Source organism: Eptatretus burgeri, chromosome 10 (genome assembly GCF_056783735.1).
Source record: "Eptatretus burgeri isolate ZD-2024b chromosome 10, Ebu_testis_v1, whole genome shotgun sequence".
In the NCBI taxonomy this organism is placed as follows: Eukaryota; Metazoa; Chordata; class Myxini; order Myxiniformes; family Myxinidae; genus Eptatretus; species Eptatretus burgeri.
The window spans coordinates 91,714,233-91,725,130 of NC_140970.1; the positions used below are offsets into that span (position 1 = coordinate 91,714,233).

General features: G+C 43.3%; 1 protein-coding gene across 8 annotated transcripts in view; it reads right to left on the reverse strand.

The window, feature by feature from the left end:
• Positions 1-10,019, reverse strand: part of LOC147019110 (pleckstrin homology domain-containing family G member 5-like) — a 74,801-nt gene extending 64,782 nt beyond the window's left edge. For 2 of the 8 annotated variants that reach the window (XM_085899425.1, XM_085899417.1), the window contains exons 1-5: positions 9,798-10,018; positions 8,494-8,545; positions 7,872-7,963; positions 6,391-6,527; positions 3,981-4,273 (exon numbers count right to left, since the gene is read on the reverse strand). In XM_085899425.1, coding sequence (XP_085755551.1) covers positions 3,981-4,273; positions 6,391-6,527; positions 7,872-7,963; positions 8,494-8,545; positions 9,798-9,844 — 621 coding nt within the window. In that variant the 5' untranslated portion in view covers positions 9,845-10,018. Of the gene's footprint in view, positions 1-1,748; positions 3,955-3,980; positions 4,274-6,390; positions 6,528-7,871; positions 7,984-8,493; positions 8,718-9,797 lie in introns of those variants that run through there. The other 6 variants (XM_085899424.1, XM_085899419.1, XM_085899420.1 and 3 more) reach the window with 6 other exon arrangements.
• Between the last annotated feature and the right edge of the window lie 879 nt (positions 10,020-10,898).

The window sequence follows — 10,898 nt, forward strand, 5'->3', positions numbered from 1 at the left end:
ACGTGGGTATTTAGGAAATTGAAATTGGCAATCGACCCTATCCCACGTGGTCAACCTATTGGCGATCTTCGGTCCGATAAGGGACCCGTCGGCTCCGGAGTTATCTGGGGTGACGACCTATAAATTCCAGGTGTTCGGTGGAGCCGACTCTACTGCTCCACCTCGCGGTCATGCTCGCCACCGAAACTCAGCCGCACAACAATATTACGTACAACTTACCTCTGACATGTCCCTAGTACAGTTGTTTAAGATAACCTACTCGAGCACACGATCCATACTATTCTTAACACATTCGAAGTATGGCCTCCCACTCCCCATCCACATAACGATACTCATGTAAAGGTTATATTTCAATGAGCAGTGCCATCATACTATGCATTCCGTGCCTCAAATTCCACAACAATCAGTGCATCAATCACTACCGCATTCCATGTCCTTCACAGCACATGACCATGCTACCCCCCCACCCCGCCCTTGTATCCAGAGCATTTCATCCCCCAATTCAACAGTATTCCGTTCATTTAACCCCATGGCATTCTGTGCCTCCATTTCCACAGCATTTCTTTCCCAAAATTTGACAAGACACTATTCCCCCAATTCAACGTCACACCGAACCCACAAATGCCACAACATTCAGTGCTTTCAGTTCGAGAGCATTCAGTGCTCCCAAATTCCACAACATTCGGTGGCCACCAATTCCACAGCAGTCAGTGCCCCCCTCCCCAATTCCACAGAATTCTGTCCCCCATTTCCACAGCACACTGATCCCACAAGTCAACATCAAATCGCATTCCCCCAAATGTCACAACATTCCATGCTGCCAATTTCACAGCATCCTGTGCCTCCAAATTCCACAGTATTCAGTGCCCCTATTTTCAGAGCATTCACTTCCTCCACCCCACCACAATTCCATCAAAATCAGTGCTCCCAATTCCACAGAATTCCATTCCCCCCCCCCCCAATTCCATTGAGTTTAGTGCACAATTCCACAGTATTCTATCCTCCCCCCCCACCCCCAATTCCACAGTATTATATCCTCCCCCCCCCAACCAACCCCCAATTCCACAGCATTCAGTGCCACCCATCCCCAATTCAATGGCATTCCGTGCCCCACAATTTCACAGCAATGGGCTAAACAATCAGTTTGAGAGAACGACAGTTTTGTGGAACAAAGTGCTTAATGTGATTCATCATGGCAAGGTGTAAATCATTTTAAGATCGAGTTAAAGAAGTCATGGATTGATCACTGTGCATTTCCATAGATTTGAAGAAAAGTCATCATAATAGTAACAATGCCTTTGATCTTTGGGTTATCGTTTTACAGATGTGATATAGGAAATGTTTTCATTCTACAGATCGTTGGCTCCACAAAAGCAAGGACAGTAATGGATAAAATATATTGGAATAACGAATAAAAACAATATATATATATATATATATATATATATATATATATATATATATATACATATATATATACATATATATATATATATATATATATATATATATATATATATATATATATATATATATATATATATTTAGTCAATATAAACCACTCGGTCTGACTCGGAGTTCTGGTTTAACATCAACACACACTTGTGAATTGTTCATAAAGATGGTTTCATGTATTTATTAATGAATTGATCGGCACAACCAGGAGTCAGTTAAAAGCCTCAAACAAAGTCAAGCTACATCGCATGAAAGTGTCAACATAATGCAACCAGTACCGTTTTACAACTTACCGCTGCAAAGCATGCGGGCTCTCTCTCCATCCTTGATGACCTTGTAACAAACAGCTCCTTTAAAAATGCTTGCTGCCCTCGAGCGCCCTGCCCTACACGTGACAATACCGTTGCAATATGCTCTGCGCAATAACCCAGCTCCCCAGCTATAAGCCGACTGTAACATCCCAGCCAGTAGGCAGCTGCCTGGACACTGTTGTCTTCCTGCTGAGCCCAGTGGCCCCTCCTGCTTATTCCACTGGAACATGAAAGGTCAGGAGCCACATTTGCTTCGAAAGGTTGGCACATCAAAGTGATGTGCTGCCGTCAGTGGTGGGCATCGACAGATGCTGAGCGCCGTGCCAAGTCACACGCACCGGGCGGCACGGCACACACGGGCAACACTGGATATGTGCCGACACGGTCACACGCTTGCTAGCTGCTTGCCTTTTCTCACATGTACACACTCAAGCGCAAATGCAACGGACAATGTGTCAGGATAATCGGCGCTTATTCATCCACCGCATTGACTATTTGGCAATAAAAAAAAGAGAAACTGACAGCAGCGCATTGTTTGAGCTGACAGCTCGGTAATAAAACATGAACGAATACCAAACAGGAAACCCGGGTTGGAAAACATACGTGGCAACACACACGCACGCACACACAACTAACTACACCCTAGCCGTTTGGAATGTATTGCCATTGGATTCTGAAAGTGATAATCTATCATCTTACAGGCAATATGAACAAAAATGTTATATTGACCATGCAGATACGAAAATTGATATCGATTTTACATTTATTGGAGTTGACCTTTTAATCAAATTTGTTTATCATTTTATATCTCGACAAAGAATGAAGATCAAATGAAAGGGATCCTCTCAATTTCTCTTCGGGGATTGTCGTCACCCACTCGAGAAAAGAAAAATCACAATTTTAACCTGAGAAGTAGAACGGGGTCCACATTGAAGGCCAAATCAAGTTAATTGCATGAGAATAAACTTTCAAGGTGAAAACACCTTTTATATCCCTGGCTGTTCTGAATAAATGTTTGAAGCTGATACTCATATTTGTTCAATGGGAATTGAATGGGATTTTAAATGGCAACCTGAACTTCTGGATCCCACTTCATCAAAAGTCGAACCACGTGGTGATGTCCACCTTTAATTCTCAGCGATAAATCTCCACAATAAATCCAAGCAGTGATCCAAACACTGCTGCATGGTTTTCAGCACCATCAATGTAACTCTCCAGCTGGGGTTTTCAAGCTCAAACTCTTCAGCTGTGGCTTTCCCTGGCCACTGCTATAGGGGCTCCTCTGTTCCAGTTGTTGAAGAAAAGACGATAGAGTTCAGCGAACACATTACCCCGTGCTGTCTTGAGAAGCAAGGACACGGTGTACGAACGGTGGGGTGTACGAACGACAGGTTTGATTGGTCGAGATGATCTAAAATGCCGCAATATTTTGTCCAAGAACTACTAAACGGAAGGGTTTTGAAAGTGCTAAAAAAAGGCGATTTGTGTTCTACTATGTTCAAGTATATAATTAAATTGACATGAAATAAAGATTTTAAAGGGTGAAGAAAAAAAAGAAATTCTGGAAGTTTACCGCAGTTGATACAGTGTCTTACACACCACCTTATTTAACACATTGCATGAGTTATTCAAGCCTGTGTTTTGTGTCCTTTATGATGTCCTTAAAACAGTAAGTTTACTGTTTGGAATGATTTTCAATTTTGTTTGACTGCCAGATAGACAGAAAAAACTTTAAAAATTAATCTCACTCCTCTCCGTGCATACGTGATCACGACAAATTCAAACCCAAGGCACCACGAAGGTTCGTTTTCCGATTCATGTTCCAATTTGAGTTCAAAAATATGACATTCATTTGAAATTAAGTTGTTCCTTGATCATAAGCTGACATTTGTAGACAGAAGGACAAACAGACAGAAAGAAGTGAACCAAACCGACTTTTTGCTTCACGTGCAAGAAGTAAAAACGTTTGATTTTGCAAATTGCTTCGATGACTGAATCAAGAAAGTGAACCAAAAATTTGACAGTTATCTGTCGATAACAAAATCTCTTCTGCAAGGAAGGCAGTGTAATTTTCCTTCACCTTGCTCCGAACAGATTCCCGACCAATAGCTATGTGAAGAAACATCGGTTCAGTAGCTGGAGAGTTTGATCTTGTTATCGTCTCAAACACATCGTCTAACTAGTACACTGATGTCAATCAAACCAGTAACATACCAATTGCTGCATTTCACCCAGGTCTGGTATCACTCTGCTGTCTTCATCGGGTTTCACCTCGTTCTGCACGCTGGAGTCCATTTCATGACTCACACTGCCGTGGTCCCCCTCTTTTGATACGTTTAACGCCGTGTCTTCCTGCAGAGGTAGCTGTGAGGAGTTAGGCTGATGAGAGATACAAGCGCTGCCGTACCGATTCGAGTTGTTGAGGTTTTGTGTCTTCAGGAAACGAAGCAAAGGCAATGTCCTGATCTTTCTTGTATGTTTTGATCTGCTCTGTCCCCATGCCTTCGCTGCAGAACACAAACATGACCGGTAAAGGCAAATAGCGTTAATAAAACTCTCTAATTAGAATCCAAAATTGACTACTTGACAATTAAAGCACTACATGCAACCTCTGCAGGTAGATGTCACTGATGATCAATGTTACTGCGGTTAAAAAGCACAATATCTCACACAGTGTAAAGGGTATGTCACAAGAATAATCAACAGCAGAACAGTTCTGTAATAATAACACATCCTGCAGATTATTCCAAAGGACTTTACTATGGGCCTCCTCTTCAGTCAGTAGAGTTCAAGTTTTCCGTCGCACAATGTCTAACATCTAGGGGATGACGAGAAGGTATGGTAAAGGTTCTCTCCACCTTACAGGATGAAGATCTAAGCCGCAATGTTTAGGTCCTCACCGTGACCCTTGGCACAGATGGCCTGTACCTTGAAGAACTGAGATTGTAGCATGTGAGCATGGTAGAGAAGCTCTCAGTTGCTTCCTTCTCAACATGAAGACTCTACCATTGCAGCATTCATTCATAACCTAATGTGTATGCCCTTCCAAAGATCTAATATGGTCTTATTCTTCAGCCTTTGATATATTGATCCAACCTCACGTATAACCTATATCACGAGAGGTGCTGCCATGCTACGTCTCTCATTTTTAATACCACTTGGAGTTTTCAACTGCAAGTCTCAACCAGGACACCTAACATCGGCTTGATTTTATCATACAAACATCCTCCCAGCCAGACATCCCCCCCCCCCACTCAGTTTCTCTTTGCTTCTTATGAGCAATCCAGTTCACTACCCAACCAGGCACTCTACAAGTCCTCACCTTAGCTAATAGCCATCTATGTGGTGCCTTCTCAAATTCCTTCTGAAATTCCAGATATATTTCATCCACTGCACTTCCCTATTACACCCCATCAATAATTGCTACACAAAGCTCTAATAAAGTTGACAACTTGACTTCCTTTTAATAGACTCAAGCTTTCTGCTCTGCATCTCCATGCATTCGTTCCTCTTTTTTCCTGCCTGTGGAATCAACTTCCACATTCTCTTCAATCTCATTCTTCCCTCCAGGTGTTCAAGACAGCTGTTCATCAACATCTCAAATCATCTCTCATCTAAAACCATGATCTTTTCTACCCCCAATCAACTCCCCACCCCTCCCTAAACCCTCCTCCTTCCAAATTTCCAGTCTTTCCTTCTTCAGAGTTTTCTTCTGTATCCATCTTGTCCACATCATGTGTCCTCCCTTACCCCTCATTCTTCCCCCAAATCCCTAATTTCTCCAAGTCTTCCTCGATATTGTCTCGAAACCCTGCTGTTGGAGTTTCCCACCTCTCCTTCGACTTTTCCTTTGTTCTCTTACGTAATAATCCATTCTATGTTCCAGTTCCTCCACGAGCATCCCCTTTGTATACAAAAAATAATCAAAAAGGACCATTAGAACACGCGTCCTAAATAATGCCTCAAAAATATTTGTATCCTCGATAAATTATAAGGTCTTCTTATTCTTCGTTCATATGCAGCACAACGCTGAGGGCATGGCTGTGATGCAATGGCTCTCTGTGCTGCTTTGGGCAGGAATTTGGAACTTGGCCAGGGTCTCAGCGATAGTTCGCTGACTCTTCTCAAAGGACACTGTGGGATCTTTAACGTCCACCAACGAATGCTGACAGACAAGAATCCCATTTAATGTCCATCTGAGGGACGGCACACGCATTGACGAATCACCCTGACCGTGAAACCCCGGATGACAGATTCTCGCTGGATTGGGGTTCAAAACCGAGGCTAGAAAGCTTATCGGCAAGTGTGCATACCTCTAGGCCATCCTGTCAGCCCAATTATAAGGTGGAACACCAAAACCAATGGATGGTGTCTATTTGATAGAAAACGAGGACAGAAAGCCAAATGTTCTGGTTAGGCTCGATATAAAATCATGACTTTTTTGATGATGCATTATATCAGTAGCAAATGATGAGTTTGAACGAAAATGACAAAGTACCATGCAAACACCAAATACTGGTTTAAAGATATTGATCGATTACAAATGGTGTGATGGGAATAAATCACTGGCTTAATGGACTGCCACATACATACTAGTCATCCACAAGATCCAGCTGTTGCTCACCTCGTACTACTGCACGCTGACCTCGTAGTAGAAAGCAATCAAAGTCCAGTGGGAGTGGAGTGGAGGAACCATCAAGGAAAACCTCCAGCTGTTCCATGTTCAGATGTTTCCGACACAACACCTGATTCAGAGCGTCCCTGAATGAATGTCAGAACGTGAAATTGGTGAGAAGGTCGGAGATAATTGGTAACCAAATAAAGCTCTTACAAAAAAAGAGGAACAGCATTCACCTTTACCCAATGGTATCAACAAAATGAAATTTCCCTATAGCATACAATTTGCTTTATAGTTCCTGGTCAGGAGGAACACTTTGGCCTTATCTACCGACCGCATTTTCCGAACAGGAAGGCCTTCACTACAGTACATGATTGACACTTGAGAAAATGTTCAGGTCGAGATTTCCTGCGACATTTTCCGAAAAGACAAATGCAGTCATGCCAAGTTTTGGAACGTGGATTCCAGGGAGTGAATAACGCATGGAGGAATTGGGAGTGTTACAATGTGAATCTTACAATGGCAAGACCTTTATCATGGTCAACCACTGTATTCATTGTAATGACCCAAAACAGGTATGTCCTGTAGGTCCAACATCAACTTACCGATTAACTGTAAGTTATATGATGCTATCTACAGACTTATATGGACCGAATGATGGAATTTCCACCCCTGCCCCACGCTCAGTGTGACCACTCCTCATTTTTCATAAATGCCAAGGTGAGCCAATGAAAAAAAGCCAAGAATTCACAATGTTTCAGAAAAGCGATGATAATAGAAAACATATACGCCAAGAAAACCTAGAGAAAACCAAGACGCCAAGGTGAACAACGAATAGCCAAGATCTTGTGAAAAAAGCCAAGGAGTGGTCACACTGCCCCTGCTGTGTTATATCAACACAGCTTCCCTTCCGCAGAAGCTCGGTGGCTGTGGGTAAAGCCTTCAACGGTACTTTCACTCCCTGTCCTGGGTCCGGTTCATTTGGCTGCTCAGCAGACGTCTCTACACCTGCAACTGAGTGTTGACCTGTCCAGGTTTAATTGTAGCCACCGAGTGTCCACAACTTGTCAAGAGCACCGTGACACTCAGTCAGGAGCACAGTCTCAACCACCCCCAAACCCCCTTATTAATTCTCTCTCAATCTCTTTCCTTTTTTTTCTCCTTTTCTCAATTCACCACATCCCTTGTATACATAAGTGTGTCCTTCATGTGTCACCTGTCAAAAATTTCCTGACAAGGTATGTGGGCGATTCATGGAATCAGACACCAGTCGAGACATTTTTCCTTGGGAGCTCGTGGTTTGCGTTTGAAGTATCCACTTATCGAGCATGTTGTCACTTACCAACTGCTGACAACATGTAGCGACAAGTGACGCGTCAAAACAGCAAAATCACAACCTTGAATCTCCCAAATGACAACCACGGTTCCAAGACAAGTCTCGGTCCATGACTCTGCGAGTAGTGCAAAGCCAGCAAAGCCGTCCTCACCGGATATGCTTGTGACTCGCAACAGGAATGACCTCTGCGGTACGGTACCCGTCCACGTCGATTTGTAGAGTGAACCAATCTCTCTCTGGAACCTAAAGGGCAATAAGCACACCTGCGGATTTCAGAAACACTACTGTAAGGACATGCCTGCACATAACATGACGAGCAGACTTTGAGTTCCAATGGAGGTACTTACGTGTTACAATAACAAAATTGCTATTTCACAACAACCGATAGATCATTTTTATACAACGGTGATACGCTTCCACAATCAGGAATGGCTCGTTGTGCAGTACATCGATTTTCATAAAATAATTACCACTCCCTTAAGGGGAGGGGGTGGGGCAAAAAAAATCGATGATTTCTCATGATATCTGATATAAATCTGATGACAATCTCCATCAAACTTCAGGCGACATTATTTACAAAGACTTTTCTTTTACTTGTCATTCAGCAAACATCCAAGATGGATTAGCAAACATGATGATGGGAAAGGAAGTATACAATCAGCCGACGACTCCCCGGGCTGATACATGCACCGTGCGCATAGCTACAGGTATACCTGCGTGCTGTTGTGGCAATAAGGTTACAAACAGGAGAGGCAGAGAGATGAGAACCTCACATGGGTAAAGTGGCGTCGAACTCCCTTTACCTTCATTTCTTCCATCTTCTCGCTGGGAGGACAAAAAGAAAACCCTCCATCAAGAAGCGCAACTTCACTTTGCGGTGATTCTTTTTCTTGATTCTTCCTTGTAAAACCTTAACTGGAAACCCACTTCCTGCTGGCATCCAAACACCTTTTGCATTGTTGCCCCTCCTCCCAACTCTATCTCACTCTCCTTCTGCTGTTTCTGGTCTGTTCATGGAATTCCCATAATTATAATCCATGTTCCACCTCAAACCGCAGAAATTCATCTCCACTCCCCTTTTAGAAACCCACACGCCTATTCTTCAGGTAACAACCGATATTTACACATTTATACTCCGAAACCTTTTATTTCGTCTGAACTATTGCAACAGAAGTTCTACTTAGTTTCCTGGTCTGAGTGATAATTGCTTCATGAGTAATTGCAGGGTTCTGCAACTTTGAATCTCAACTATGATTGACGATTTGTATATTCCAGTATCATGGCTACTGCAGCTTACACGCTTGGTGTTGGCTTAACGGTTAAGGTGCTTTGCTTAAGATCCTTGGGTCTTGAGTTCAAGCCCCTGTTGGGCTATTGAATTAACACCAGGAAGGGTTGACTCAGCCTGTCACCCTTCAGAGGTTGGCAGAATGAGTACTAGCTTATTGGAAAATAGGGGCATTGCATCGGTGGCACAGATGTGCCACCACAAATGATGCAGCCAAGTGGCCATTGTGGCTGCATACGAGTAAATAGATGACTACTACAGTACCGCTTGGTGGCCCAGCGAGACGATTGACCCTCTAAGCCGTCTATCCTGACCCAGCTATAAACTGTCATCCCAGGATTTCACAGACACAGGGTGATTCATCAATGTGTACCATCCTGTTTGTTGGCTGGTGGACGTTACAGGTGTCCTTCGTGAAAAGTAGGCGAGCTATCGCCGGCATCCTGAACAAATTCCAAATTCTTGCCCTAACTTGAGTTGAACGTCAGGCCTGGCCAGCCGGTTCGTGAAAGACTTGGGCCAAAACTTCCCCGTGGGAAAAAAAAAATTGTGCCCGTTAAAGAAGAAGATGTTTACTACTTTTTTTTTTAAAATCGGTTTACTCTTTCGGGTGCCGCTAATAACTCGCTTACTCTTCGCGAAAGACACTTGGGACCTTTCACGTCCACACAGCTAATGCCAGCAGACGGGACACTCGGCTTAATGTCCATCCGAGGAAGGGAGGGAAAAAGATATCACGTTTTGTTTAACTTTCCTTAATTAGCCTCGTGTCGTCTGTCAGTCACTTACTTGTCCGATGCTGTGGAGTTCGGGTTCGACGAGGCATTGCTGGACATAACTTTTGTGGCGGACAGCACTCAAAATTACCGTCGATCTGATGACGTCACAGGTTCTCAGCCTCTGCCACGGCTGAAAGCGCGATGTGATGACGTCACAGCCTCATTGGCGCGCGGCTGAAAACACCCGAAAGGAGCAAACAAATCACTGACAGAAGTGTTCCCTCCAGACTTTGAACACGCATATTGCGAAATAAGAATACAGTACATTCCACTCTGTGGTAAACGCCTCAGGACAACGGTCAACTTCCCCGAGATTACCGTCTCCATGACAGTCCGATTGAAATCGAGGCGAAAATGCTTCAAAATGTTGTTTATTTTCTTCAAAAAAAAATAATCATAACATCGTGACTAGAAACCAACACACTAAACGCGACGACGCTTATACAACACCCACTGTGATTATGGCGGGAAAGTGTGAAGTTTGAGGAGATTGGGCTTCAAAATTGATCATAAAGAAAAAAACAAGTTATATAGGAATTTTTTTTTTTTTAATATAAAGCTTAAATAAAGGACGTAACGTGTATAATCCAATAAAACGTTTGATCCTTTTTCTTTTTTGAAACAGAATTTTCTTGGTAACTGTTGCTGAAGGGAAAAGCGGATCCAGTGAGTCTGTCACCGCGGACCTGAGGAGAATGTCGATGTCCACCGCCATTACGACCGGGTGGGAACAATCGGTCCAGTCCCACCCGGGGGGTCATCTACTTCGCCTGCTTTATCTCCGTGATTTCTCCTACTCTGGTGAGGCGACCTTTTATGACGTTTTTCTTCTGCCAACATGCCTGAGCCTCCTCTTGAGTGCCAATTCCACCTCGGTCTCGCTTTTCTCACAGAAATTAAAATATTATGACTCAGCATTTGGTTGTTGTTTTGTTTCGGAAACGGTGAATTCATTAATACTGTTCTTACTTCTCTGTCTGTCTGTATTCAAGTTGTCCTATTGGCCGAAGTCAGCAACCATCACTCTTCTCCACAGGGGTGTAAAAACAGATCCTCTCAACTACACACCGGAAAGATGACTCACAATTGCCTTGAGTCATAGAATCCATTG